The 13,775-nt window shown below is 47.5% G+C and overlaps 1 protein-coding gene and 1 long non-coding RNA gene across 2 annotated transcripts in view; one reads left to right on the top strand and one right to left on the bottom strand.

Moving 5' to 3' along the window:
• The first annotated feature begins 5,336 nt into the window (after positions 1-5,336).
• LOC310671038 lies at positions 5,337-8,241 on the top strand. The gene is made up of 2 exons (XR_014507698.1): positions 5,337-6,368; positions 6,684-8,241. It is a non-coding gene; the product is annotated as an uncharacterized lncRNA (long non-coding RNA).
• A 429-nt stretch (positions 8,242-8,670) lies between these two features.
• The window catches only part of PPT2 (palmitoyl-protein thioesterase 2), a 48,448-nt gene continuing 43,343 nt past the window's right edge, over positions 8,671-13,775 (bottom strand). The window contains exons 8-9 of the mRNA XM_083426860.1: positions 12,160-12,214; positions 8,671-10,950 (exon numbers count right to left, since the gene is read on the bottom strand). Of these exons, the coding sequence (XP_083282986.1) occupies positions 10,807-10,950; positions 12,160-12,214 (199 nt within the window). The 3' untranslated portion in view covers positions 8,671-10,806. The remainder of the gene's footprint in view (positions 10,951-12,159; positions 12,215-13,775) is intronic.

The raw sequence follows: 13,775 nt of genomic DNA, 5'->3' as shown, positions 1-13,775 counted from the left end.
GGAGCCAGGACGCCTGGGTTCTCTGGGAGAGGAGGGACTGGGGAAAGTTAGTAACGGGGTTAGATCAAACTCATTGTTCAGGTGAAGGGGGGGGGGGAACCATCTCGGAAAGCTTCCTCGTTTAATTACTTTCCTTTTCATTGCAGTTATAAAAGTGCAGAAGGTGATTCATCAATAAAGTACAGTATCTGCGAAAGCATTTTGCTTTCCTCCCCAGTTAAAAAATACATCCATGCACTGGAGCTTGGGAACTGCTTTCCTGCTCTCAATTTAAATTCTTCTTTTCTTCATCAATTAATGCGGCAGCACTGTAGCTGGGTGGATTGTATAAGAGGCAGCATGATGGAGTGGTTAGAGCAGGTGCGGGTACCCAATCTTTGGTCCTCCGGATGTTGCTGAACTACAACTCCCACCATCCCTAGCCATTGGGTTAGGCTTGCTGGGGCTGATGGGAATTGTAGTTCAACAATATCAGGATGAGCAAAGGGCTCCCTGCCCTGGGCTATGGCCAGGGAGGTAAAGGTAAAGGGACCCCTGACCATTAGGTCCAGTTGTGGCCAACTCTGGGGTTGCGGCGCTCATCTCGCTTTACTGGTCGAGGGAGCCGGCGTACAGCTTCCGGGCCATGTGGCCAACATGACTAAGCTGCTTCTGGTGAACCAGAGCAGCACACGGAAATGCTGTTTACCTTCCCGCTGGAGTGGTACCTATTTATCTACTTGCACTGGTGTGCTTTCAAACTGCTAGGTTGGCAGGAGCAGGGACCGAGCAACGGGAGCTCACCTCATCACGGGGATTCGAACCGCCGACCTTCTGATCGGCGAGTCCTAGGCTCTGTGGTTTAACCCACAGTGCCACCCGCGTCCCAGATGGCCAGGGAGAGCCAGGTTCAAATCTCCACTCTGCGACAAAGCTCACTGGCCCAGCTTCGCCAACCTGCTGTTCTCTGGATGCTGTGGACTACAACTCCAATCGGCCGTATTGGGAGTTGCCGTCCAGAACAGGTTGAGAAAAGCAGAGGAAGCCACACTCCCAGCCTAAGCTAAGGGTTGCTTTTAACCACACCACTTCTTTTCCTTTTGGGATTTTAGGAGAGGTGGGAATCCAGAATGAAGTTTAAAATGTGCAACAGACGTGAAGACAGTTGGTGATCCTAGACCACCATCTAGTGGACCCGGCCAGTTACTGACACCCACCAGCCTGGATAGCTCAGTTGGTTAGAGCAGGGGTCAGCAAACCTTTTCAGCAGGGGGCCGGTCCACTGTCCCTCAGACCTTGTGGGGGGCCGGACTAGATGGGGGGGGGGAATGAACGAATTCCTATGCCCCACAAATAACCCAGAGGTGCATTTTAAATAAAAGCACACATTCTACTCATGTAAAAAACACGCCGATTCCCGGACCGTCCACGGGCAGGATTGAGAAGGCTATTGAGCCAGATCCGGCCGCCAGGCCTTAGTTTGCCTACCCATGGGTTAGAGCGTGGTGCTCATGTCAAGGTTGCAAGTTCAATCCCCGTATGGGGCAGCTGAATATTCCAGGTGATCCTCCCTTCCAACTCTATGATTCTATGTGCCGTTTACTCCCAATTACTTTAAAGCACAGGTATTGATCGGGAGGGACGTGGGTGGTGCTGTGGGTTAAACTACAGAGCCTAGGACTTGCCGATCAGAAGGTCGGTGGTTTGAATCCCTGCGACGGGGTGAACTCCCGTTGCTCGGTCCCTGCTCCTGCCAACCTAGCAGTTCAAAAGCATGTCAAAGTGCAAGTAGATAAATAGGTACCGCTCCGGCGGGAAGGTAAACGGCGTTTCCGTGCGCTGCTCTGGTTCGCCAGAAGCGGCTTAGTCATGCTGGCCACATGACCCGGAAGCTGTACTCCGGCTCCCTCGGCCAGTAAAGCGAGATGAGCGCTGCAACCTCAGAGTCGGCCATGACTGGACCTAACGGTCAGGGGTCCCTTTACCTTTACTATTGATCGGGAAGCACAGCCAGGCCCAAACATCCTTCTGCTTCGGGAGGGTGTGTGTGGAGATGGTATACAAGCCCTCCTCCCCACCCCACCCCACCCCACGTGCAGGCAATGGAGAGGGGGGAGACTCTTTGAGTGTTGGTGGACTCCAAGTCCCATCAGCCCCAGCCGGAAGGGTCAAGAACCAGGGATGATGGGAATTGTAGTTCAGCAACATCTGCTGCACAAAACCCGCAGGTGATGGGACACTGTGCCCCAGGGCGGCAGGCAACTTGGTGGACTCCAAGAGAGTAGGAAGCATTTGGAGAGCAACAGGTTGGCAACAGCTGTGAAGGATGATGGGAGTTGTAGCCCTGCCTCTGCTGGAGGGCCACAGGTGGGCCATAGCTTAAAGTAAAGGGACCCCTGAGCATTAGGTCCAGTCGTGACCATTTCTGGGGTTGCGGCGCTCATCTCGCTTTACTGGCCAAGGGAGCCGGCGTACAGCTTCCGGGTCATGTGGCCAGCATGACTAAGCCGCTTCTGGCAAACCAGAGCAGCGCACGGAAACGCCGTTTACCTTCCCGCCGGAGTGGTACCTATTTATCTACTTGCCCTTTGACGTGCTTTCGAACTGCTAGGTTGGCAGGAGCAGGGACTGAACAACAGGAGCTCACCCCGTTGAGGGGATTCAAACCGCTGACCTTCTGATCAGCAAGCCCTAGGCTCTGTGGTTTAACCCACAGTGCCACCCGCGTCCCTGGGCCCTAGCTTAAGCCCAAGCAAATTCCATCGCTTTGCACGAACCTTCAATTCCCAGCATTTCCACAGAGGGCGGGGGAAGGTGACTGGAGAGCTGCAGCTGCCAGTCAGTGTAGACAATACTAATCTAGATGCAGCGATCCGACTTGGTAAAAAGGCAGTGTTATAAGAATTTTAAGGTCATATATATAAATGTTCATAACTGTATATATAAACCAGATGTCTGAAACCCCACGGAAAAGGTCCTGAACAAATTGACCTCAATTCTTTCTCTGCAAGGTCAAAGCCGGAAACCTCCCCATTGTCTCCTGTCCTCACAAATCCTGTCTTAAGGGCACATTCAAGATATGAACAGGGTGTGTGCCTGTGACCTGTGACCTAGATTCAGGAATTGAGTAGTTAAAATAACAAAAGAGTGGCCAAAACCCAGATAATGCAATCAGGTAACTTGCCAGACCGGAGATAAACAAGGCACTCAGATTTCTGTTGTAGACCGCTTTTTCTGTGATGTAGGTATGATGTTTCTGGGTGTGGTTGAACTCCAGAGCAGGCAATTTAAAATGTCTATATAAGGGCTTGCACACCTTTGTTCTGGGTCCTCCTCCTCTCTTCTGTGTGTGGGGGAGCACCCTGTTGCAACAGCTTTAATAAAGATCAGGCTTACTAGCTGCTTTGCTTCTCATTATTTTCTGGTTGGCCTCTGTTATTTAGAATCATAGAGTTGGAAGAGACCACAAGGGCCATCGAGTCCAACCCCCTGCCAAGCAGGAAACACCATCAGAGCACTCCTGACATATGGTTGTCAAGCCTCTGCTTAAAGACCTCCAAAGAAGGAGACTCCACCACACTCCCTGGCAGCAAATTCCACTGTCGAACAGCTCTTACTGTCAGGAAGTTCTTCCTAATGTTTAGGTGGAATCTTCTTTCTTGTAGTTTGGATCCATAGCTCCGTGTCCGCTTCTCTGGAGCAGCAGAAAACAACCTCCCTCCCTCCTCTATGTGACATTCTTTTATATATTTGAACATGGCTATCATATCACCCCTTAACCTCCTCTTCTCCAGGCTAAACATGCCCAGCTCCCTTAGCCGTTCCTCATAAGGCATCGTTTCCAGGCCTTTGACCATTTTGGTTGCCCTCCTCTGGACACGTTCCAGTTTGTCAGTGTCCTTCTTGAACTGTGGTGCCCAGAACTGGACACAGTACTCCAGGTGAGGTCTGACCAGAGCAGAATACAGTGGCACTATTACTTCCCTTGATCTAGATGCTATACTCCTATTGATGCAGCCCAGAATTGCATTGGCTATTTTCTCCTACTGATAGAGAACCTACAAAAGGACTCTATATGGGCTCTTGGGTACCCCATAAGGGAAAAGGAGCAGTGTTTTTTCTCTCATAACAGCAGCTTTTATGTTCCCCCCACCCCCACCTCTTTCCCCTTTTCAAATGACTCCTCAGAACACAACACACAGAAATGCACATTTTCTTCTTGGGAACAAATTGCTTTTATTCATATAAATACAGAGAGACTTTAGATGCCAGGGAAGGCAACCAGCCTCCTTTGGCCACATAAGAAGGCCATGTGTAACCCCATCGACAAAACCGTGCCTGACCCTAAGGCAGAGGAAAAATTTCTCACAGGGTTGGGGTTTTTTTGGGAGGAGACGAACTCTGGCCGCTCCCCCAATCAGACAAGCCATGCTTAGAACTTACCAGCAATAAATAAGGTTCTTTTAAACCATAAATATGTAAACAGCCCCAGCGGGCAGTAAGGGAACTCCAGGCCGAGGAATTTATTATACTCATAAAAGTTCAACGGGACATGTAAAAAGGTAAAGGCAGAACATAAAAAAACAGAGGGCGGTTGTGAGATAAGGCCCAAAGCACAGCTAAAATGAGGGTTGGGCATGCCAACCAACTGAATAGCAGCTCTCACTTTGAACTGCTTTTTAATTCTTCAGAAATGCTACGCAAATGTTCATAGACTTTTTTGGTTCCTTTATCGCCTAATGTTTTCTTGCTGCAGAGAGCAGTCGACGAAAAACCATTTCTTACATCCCTGTCACACTGTACATCTAAAGCACATTTTTTTTATCGCCTTTAACCATCATGGCTTCCCCGCAAAGAATCCTGGGAACTATAGTTCACCCCTCACAGAGCTACAGTTCCCAGCACCCTTGACAAACTACAGTCCCCGGAATTCTTTGGGAGAGCCTAAAGTTGTTAAAATGGTGTGAGGTGTATGTTGTGACCTTGGTGACATGATGGGAAAGCAGCCAATCGCTTCCCACCTGCGAGTTTCCAGTTCAAGCCTGAAACAGTTGCATCCCCCACATCTCTTGAGTCTGGCCCTGCAGGGGAAAAGAAATGTCCTCTCAAGAAGAAGAGTTTGGATTTGATATCCCGCTTTATCACTACCCGAAGGAGTCTCAAAGCGGCTAACAATCTCCCTTTCCCTTCCTCCCCCACAACAAACACTCTGTGAGGTGAGTGGGGCTGAGAGACTTCAGAGAAGTGTGACTAGCCCAAGGTCACCCAACAGCTGCATGTGGAGGAGCGGGGAATCGAACCCGGTTCCCCAGATTACGAGACTACCGCTCTTAACCACTACACCACACTGGCTCAAGGAACTTAATGGGAGGAATTGAATGTCCTGAGACAAAACAGATGCCAACTCAACGTTGCACTAAAATCGATGTGTCCCAGCAAGCATTTTGGCCAGTTAGAGCAATCGCTGCTTCTCCTCCCCTTGTGTGCTGTTTTATTTGACCTCTCCGCTGCCGCCACCCCAAGCCAATTTTGAGGGTGAATAGAGGGGGAGCACTGTTACAAAAGCCGAAGCTCACGCACATGGCTTTTGCTGATGGGACTCATTAGCTGAGTCATTCCCACCCTTGTAACTAGGCTGGGATAGCTCAGTCGGTAGAGCACGAGACTCTGAATCTCAGGGTTGTGGGTTTGAGTCCCACATTGGACAAAAGATTGAGGAAAATAGGGCTGTAGTGTGTGGATTGTGGTTAGAAATGTACATACCCTCTTCAAAAGCAGCCCCCAAATTGCCGTAACCCCAATTTGAAAAGGGTTTCAGCAGCTCCTCAGAGGTAACTTATGCCACGCTGAGGACACAAGCAAGTACCAGATTCATGCTGAGCAGCCAGCAGATCTCGTTGCCACACAACCAGATCACCCCACCCTCACAACCCTTCTGGAAGTGGGATGGGCGGTTGTGTAGGGAACTCCTTGCCACAGACTCGCCATCCAACTCAGGGTAGTCCACAACTCGCCACCCTAGGAGCAAGCCTGTGTGAACCCCCACCAAACTCCTTGAACAATTAACTGGTCTAGCACCTCTTTCCTCCAAATCCAGATATGGGAGGCAAGCAGATAGGATAAAACCATTCGGCCCTGTCTCTGCATCAGGCATGATTGGGCAATCACTGGACAAACCACCCCTTCTAAAGGGACACGAGGCAGGAGGACCACACCCTAAATTTGAAAAACATGACTTCCCTGCAAAGAATATTGGCACCCACCAAGCTACAATTCCCAGCACCCTCAACAAACCACATTTCCCAGGATTCTTTGCGGGAAGCTGTGTGCTTTAAATGTAGGTTGCGGCAATGGCCGCTGTTCCAGAAGTCTTACTTTTAAATCAGGAGGCAGTGGCGTAGCGTGGGGGGTGCAGGGGGCTGGCCGCACCGGCCACAACATCTGGGGGGGGGGGGCGCTCACACTCGCAGCTCTCTGCCCCTACCTGGCTCACTCACTCTCTCTCACTGCAGTGCTGGCTGTGCGAATCCGATCCGAGCTGCCGGGTCACCGCCCACTGTGGAGGGGAGGGTGCCAGGCGTGCGGTGCGGTGCAGAGAGAGAACGAGGGACTATCTGGGGGAGGGACAGTGCAGCAGGGGGGGGGGCGCAAATTACTTGCCTTGCCCCGGGTGCTGACAACCCACGCTACGCCACTGTCAGGAGGTAGGCCTAGATGACAGCAGCTCATGTGGAAATTAAAGGGGTGAGATTCTCTGTTCTGACTCGTACACATTCCAAAGGAAAGGTTTTCAGGTGTAACAACAGCACCTGCACTTCCAATTTTAACAACAACAACAACAACAACAACAACTAAAAGCATGCCTTGGCCATCAGAAATCCGGGGGACACTTACTTCTACTAATTCAAGCCAGATCCAAAATGTGTACTGCTTCAGCTTTCCATATGATAAAAATAAATATTCATGCAAAAAACATTTCCTTATCCCTTATCCTATATTATCTACATGGCAAAAAAAAACAAAAAAAACCCAACAACAACCCTTCAAGACATTGTATGTGAGAATGCAAACAAATATAAATAACATCTTAAGTTTCTGCAGAACTATGAAGTATTGTAACAATGCTGCTAACATCCACACTAGTGGCTAGTAAATTATGAACTCCTCAAAACAGCCCCCGCTCCCAAGTTCTGTTAATTTCACACACAAGTGTCCACCAATTTTTCTAACTATTTGAGCCTCAAAATAATAATAATTATTATGATGAACATTTCTGAAGGTGGAATCCTGAAACTAAGTACAATCTGAAACAAACCCAAGTGACTTCGTTGGGGCTATGTTCACATGTGGAAAAGTACAGAACATGCTTTGCAAAAAAAACACACCAAACGTGTATTTTTTAAAAGATCCTTATTCTATTATTAGCACCTCCAGTCCTTGGCACTTCGCGCCAGAAGGATCTTAAGACCTTTGCTAAAACTGGACAGCTGCATGGGAAGGCAGTGCCAAATGTTTGCAACCGAATGCCAAGGCTTTAGCTCAGCAACCGTGGCCCAAAATGCAATGCTTTACTCTCTGCCCCCCCCCCCCCGGGTGAAGGAAATGAATCCATTCGCTTATATCAGGGGTCAGCAACCTTTTTGAGCCATGGGCCGGTCCACCGTCCCTCAGACTATATTTTGGAGGGGGGGAAATGAACGAATTCCTATGCCCCACAAATAACCCAGAGATGCATTTTAAATAAAAGGACACATTCTACTTGTGTAAAAAGACACTGATTCCCAGACCATCAGCAGGCTGGATTGAGATGGCGATTGGGCCGCATCTGGCCCCCGGGCCTTAGGTTGCTTACCCTTGACTTATATGGAAAATGGAATGGGGCACACTCAAGAGCACCACTGTCAGTCTGCCCCACTGTCCGCCTGTTCTCTGCCAGCCCAGACCTGCCTGCCTTCTTATTTACAACCAGAGGGTGGCGCTGCCTGTCAGCTTCCACCTGCTTAGTGCTGCCCCCTAGAGGACTCGGCAGGGAGGAGGATGGGGACAAAAGTAGAATTCGTTGGTTCTGCCTGCCATTGGCTCCGGCGCCACCTACTGCCGGCCTCCCTCCTTCCTGCCCTATCGGTCCCAATGTCAATCAGCCACCACTGAAACAAAGTTTTTTGCACCTTAAGCAAAGATGGGAGTTCAGTGCAAACGTAGCCTTCTTCTGGTGCTCGGACAGCAAACCGAAAATGCTATTTACTCCAAGGAAGAAAATCGGAGGAAGTCCTCAGTACCTCACAGCAATCTGGCACCTCAGATATTAATCACCTCCACTACCTGCACTTTTACTTTGGAATACAGTGGTACCTCGGGTTAAGTACTTAATTCATTCCGGAGGTCCGTTCTTAACCTGAAACTGTTCTTAACCTGAAGCACCACTTTAGCTAATGGGGCCTACCGCTGCGCCGCTGGAGCATAATTTCTGTTCTCATCCTGAGGTAAAGTTCTTAACCCGAGGTACTATTTCTGGGTTAGTGGAGTCTGTAACCTGAAGCATATGTAACCTGAAGTGTATGTAACCCAAGGTACCACTGTAGCGAGGATTTTCCTCAACTCTACAATCTACCGTGCTTGCCATACGTTACAGTAAAACCCTAAGTTTTGCGCCTTTCGGCTGATTTATGCAAATAATATTTTTTTTAAAAAAAATCCAGGCAGCCTGTGCAAACGAACTCAAACTTTGCATGATGAAATTTGAATACTGCCCATTTGCTTGCTAGCTGGGCTATATAGACAGCTCTGGTCATCACCTCATCAAAGGAAGAACGTCAAAACACATTAAGAGCCCGCTGATCAACATAGACTGAATGAAAGGGAGGGATAAGGAGTCTGGGTGGCGTGACTTCCGATTGCAGGCATGTGTGGATCACATTTCTAGATGTTCCCCTGCTAAAAAGCCCCTTCTGTAGCATGCAGGCAGGTAAGACAAGAGGTAAAGCAGTAAGCTAAGCATTTCTCTCCAGCGTACCAGTTTACTACATAAAGGATTTGTGTGTTTCTTTTATGTGGAGGAACATTCAAAAACACAGCTCCTCTCCACGCTGCTAGAAGTGGAGCAGTCTAGCATTCCATTTTCTCATTCCGCATAGCATGTAAAACGTTTCCAAGAATAATTATCTCCCTCAAGCCTCACCAAGCGCAGCTGAAAGTGAACCCTGTCTTGTCTTCATTTCCTTTTTCATTTCCTTTTTCAAACTCCAGCTGAGTATACACTTGGAGGCACATTCTTTTCTGCAGTTTGTTAAGGGCTGCTGGGAATCGTAACTCTGTGAGGGGTAAACGACAGCGCCTGTAATTATTTGAGGAAATGAATGTGCTTCACATAAACACAGCCTGGATCCACAGTCAGCGTTAAACCTGAGTCCTATTGCGTTATGTCCTATTGTACCTTGGTGATAGTAAGAGTTAATACTGTAGCAGGCGGGCGGGGAATCTGTGGCCCTTCGCATCTTGGGGGACTCCAACTCCCATCAGCCCAAGCAGCATGGCCGGCAGTCAGGGATGATGGAAGTTGTAGTCCCCAAACATCAGAAAGGGCACCAGGTCCCTTTCTGTAAGTGGTGAAGCTCTGAAGTTTTCCCTCCAAGAGATGAGGGTACTTTGGCAGATGCTCCCCCAAAATCAGCCAGCAGCTGCCTCTTAACAGCTGTCACTGCGTGGTTTAAGCACATATCATTTTTCTAAAAATATAGACAACAGAGCAAACGACGAAGTGTCTGTCTACGTTGATTTTTGTTGCTAACCTGAGTTTCTGAGAATGTGCTTCTAAAGGAGGAGGGGAAATATACACATTTATAATAAATACATATTGCCTTTCCATTTAGTCAATAATTTAAAATATCTGTTTTGATCTATGATTGGAGGACTAAGCTCTGAAGCTCCTTCCAACATTGTGGTGAAAACAAAGAGACTGAAGCAAATTACTGGAAAAATGGCAACCCTGAACCATTAGATGATTTTGTGGTGACACCTACATGGTTAAAATTTGAAAATGCCAGGGAACTGGGCTTTTGGTAAAATACTACAAGCTGGCCCATCTTCTCTGTCGAAATGTCAAAGCAGAAATTTGAGCAGAAATCTCAGCTTATCTCTGCAAAATAATGTTAGCTTATTGAAATTTCCCCACAATTAGTTTCTGTCACCTTTCTGGAAGTTTAGAAACAGTATTCAGATTTTTGCCAGAAAGAATGTGATGTCTTTTTAAAAAGTCCAATTGAAAAGGCATTTTCTAAATCCAACCTTTTCAGTATTAGAATTTCAAAGAGAAATATGGCTAGCTTCCACAAGGCATAGATTTCTGCAAGAGGTTTGGAACCGGGAAATATGAAATAGGAACATTATCTGTTGCATTTAAACGTAATACATTTCCTGTTTTCAGTCTCTTCGCTAAATTCAGCACCTAAATCCCCCTCCCCCTCCCCCAATTCTTCTCAAGTATTTGATCCTGTTGAATTGTCCTTTTGCGGTTTTCCCTGCAGTTTTCATAGCTCGGAGCTGCCAAAAATTAAAAAATGGCACGATCATTTCTTGCCCTGCAGCCCCCTGGAATCCCCCCAAACTGCTCCCAGCCTTCCCCAAAAGGTCCTGCAGGAAAAAAAGGTTTCTTCCACTATGAAAGAAAATATCAACCATCCTAAAAATAAAAACAAAACAAAAAAAGCTATAGGTAACAAAAGCGGGGTTTCTTCTCGTTTGGGAAGAAATGCCAAGATGAGGTACCACAGCGCATCTCGGTTTAGGACACTCTCCTCCTCTGCCAGCTTCTCCTCAAGTCCCCGCCAGCTACGTCAACCATTTGGCAATGCAAGTGTCATAAACTGTGAGGTTGGAATGCCAGTTTGTGTGGGTGACGCCTGGCATTTTGTAAAAAACGATGTCGCCTCGAGCGTCCAGGGTCTTCAAGCCAAAGGTATCCAGCAGGTAGACCTGAGAGAAAGGAGAAACGAGACCATTTAAACTCCTGCTCCAAAAATAAGAATAAAAAAAAAAATGCCCTGTCATGAAGCTGAAGACAAAACCAATTGCATGGGATTTTTTAACCAGTTAATATGTCGCTTGGTTGTGTCTTTAGATTGCAACGCGCAAGAGACACGTACCTTTCCACGGGATTTTGAGGTCCTGGTTCTTACAGACGTGTTTTAACTAGGCCTGGAATGCTTCGAGTTTCCTCTGATATTTCAAAACCAGAGGCACCCCCCCCCCCCCCCGCCAGCCTTCAGGAGCCATTTTGAACGTCTTATGGAAGAAAACCAGCCTAGAAATATTTACAGTGGTACCTCAGGTTAAGAACTTAATTCGTTCTGGAGGTCCATTCTTAACCTGAAACTGTTCTTAACCTGAAGCACCACTTTAGCTAATGAGGCCTCCCACTGCCACCACCGCACGATTTCTGTTCTCATCCTGAAACAAAGTTCTTAACGCGAGGTACTATTTCTGGGTTAGCGGAGTCCGTAACCAGAAGCGTCTGTAACCCGAGGTACCACTGTACATTCAAAACCTAGGCCTTTAGGTTGATGAGGAGCGGACTTGCAACTGACAGGAAAATTCTAAGATATATACAGTGGTACCTTGGTTCTCGAACTTAATCCGTTCTGGGAGTCCGTTCGACTCCTGAAATGGTTCGAAAACCAAGGCACGGCTTCCGATTGGCTGCAGGAGCTTCCTGCACTCAAATCGGAAGCTGCGTCGGACACTCAGCTTCCGGAAAACGTTCGTAAACTTCTGGGTTTGCAGCATTCGGGAGCTGATTTGTTTGAGAGCCAAGCCGTTTGAGTACCAAGGTACCACTGTGTGTGTGTGCGCGCCTTTAAAAATACCAATGGAAATCCAAGTTTAAAACATTTGCAATGCCACGTCTGCGCATGTGCGGGTTGCGATTCGGCACTTCTGCACATGCGCAAAGTGCGATTTAGTGCTTCTGCGCATGCACGAGTGCCGAAACCCAGAAGTAGTAACTGGTTCCGGTACTTCCGGGTTCGGTGCGGTACGCAACCTGAAGACATGCAACCTGAAGTGTCTGTAACCTGAGGTATGACCGTACCAACTTCCTTTCCAAGTAAACAAAAATGTACATTTCTTTCAACATGCTGCTGCCCCGGCTCCGTCCCCCCAATTAGGCAGTCTAGCGTCACTCACCGGCTGTGATGTCATATTTCTCACATTCTCATTATCATCATAGAAGGCAAACAGACTGCAGGGAGAAGAGGGAAGAAAAAGGTTTCATTAGAATAATAAATAATAATAATAAATTTTATTTATACCCCGCCCTCCCCAGCCAAAGCTGGGCTCAGGGCGGCTAACAACAATCAAAATAATCCAACATTCTAAAAACCTTTCATTATAAAAATTAATTAAAATCAAATTGATGGCAACCATTAAGCAAGACTCTGTACAGATTGCCAGAGGAGGGGGGTCAGGCTGCGCCCTAACCAAAGGCCTGGTGGAACAGCTCTGCCTTACAGGCTCTGCGGAAAGATGTCAGGTCCCGCAGGGCCCTAGTCTCTTGTGACAGAGAGTTCCACCAGATTGGAGCCACAGCCGAGAAAGCCCTGGCTCTAGTTGAGGCCAGCCTAACCTCTCTGAGGCCTGGGACCTTCAGGATGTTTTTATTTGCGGACCGTAGGTTTCTCTGTGGGGCATACCAGGAGAGGCGGTCCCGTAGGTACGAGGGTCCTAGGCCGTATAGGGCTTTAAAGGTTAAAACCAGCACCTTAAACCTGATCCTGTACTCCACCGGGAGCCAGTGCAGCTGGTATAGTACCGGATGAATGTGATCTCGCAGCGACGACCCCATAAGGAGTCTCGCTGCGGCATTCTGCACCCGCTGGAGTTTCTGGGTCAGTCTCAAGGACAGTGCTTGATCCCTCTCTCTCACTCACTCACTCACACTCAGGGCTGAGATACAACCCCATGACCTGAAACTCTTAATTAAGAACCACTGCCTGTGTTTGCTTTCCTCCTCCTCCCTCCCCAATCCCTTTTCCTTTCGTGTCACATCTTTCAAGTTGTGAAGGCTGAAAGCCACCCTGGGAGTCTTTCTTGGCTGAAGGCCGGAGTGAAAATGATTCAAATAAACAAATTCTGTATAAGACCCATATGAAAAGTATGCACCTGCAATTTTATCCCCACTAATAAGTCCATGAAAGTTACCAGCTAGTCACCTACACATGTTTAAGTTAATCTTTTGATGCCTAAAAACAAAGAATAAATTCATTTCCTATTGATTTTTTTGGGGGGGGGGGTGTGCATTGAAAGTTTCCCTCCCTATTTGTCAGGAGGCAATTCCTATCTGCCACGGTTAACAAACAGTTTTGCTTACATGCCTGCTGCAGTCCTGTTTTGTTTGCTGTTTGTTGCTGCACTCTACAGCGGTTTGAATATATTCTCCCTACGTTGGAGCACCTACCACTACAATATTGCTGGACATTGACTACTGTGCCTTCATTAGGGTGTTCCCTGACAGCAATTTATTATGCTTACTATTTCTTGTTTATGAACTTTTGCATAACTATGCATATATTATATGTGGATGCTTATGATTTATGACCTAACTACTGATAATACATTATTAGCCAGGTGCTGCGTTTGGATTTGAGCAGTACAGGATATAGCATGCAGGTTGTAAAATCAACACCCTGCAATATTTCAAGGTTTTTGTTTCCTTTTGCAAAATTCAGTATATTTCAGGGCAGCATCACCACCACTTTTTTTTAGAAAAATGCCCACATCTATTAAGGGATTTCGCCACCTAA

Source organism: Podarcis tiliguerta, assembly GCF_965153285.1.
Source record: "Podarcis tiliguerta genome assembly, chromosome: 2".
Classification (NCBI taxonomy): Eukaryota; Metazoa; Chordata; class Lepidosauria; order Squamata; family Lacertidae; genus Podarcis; species Podarcis tiliguerta.
Note: the sequence above shows the minus strand (reverse complement) of the source record. Positions and strands in the feature narration are given on the sequence as shown.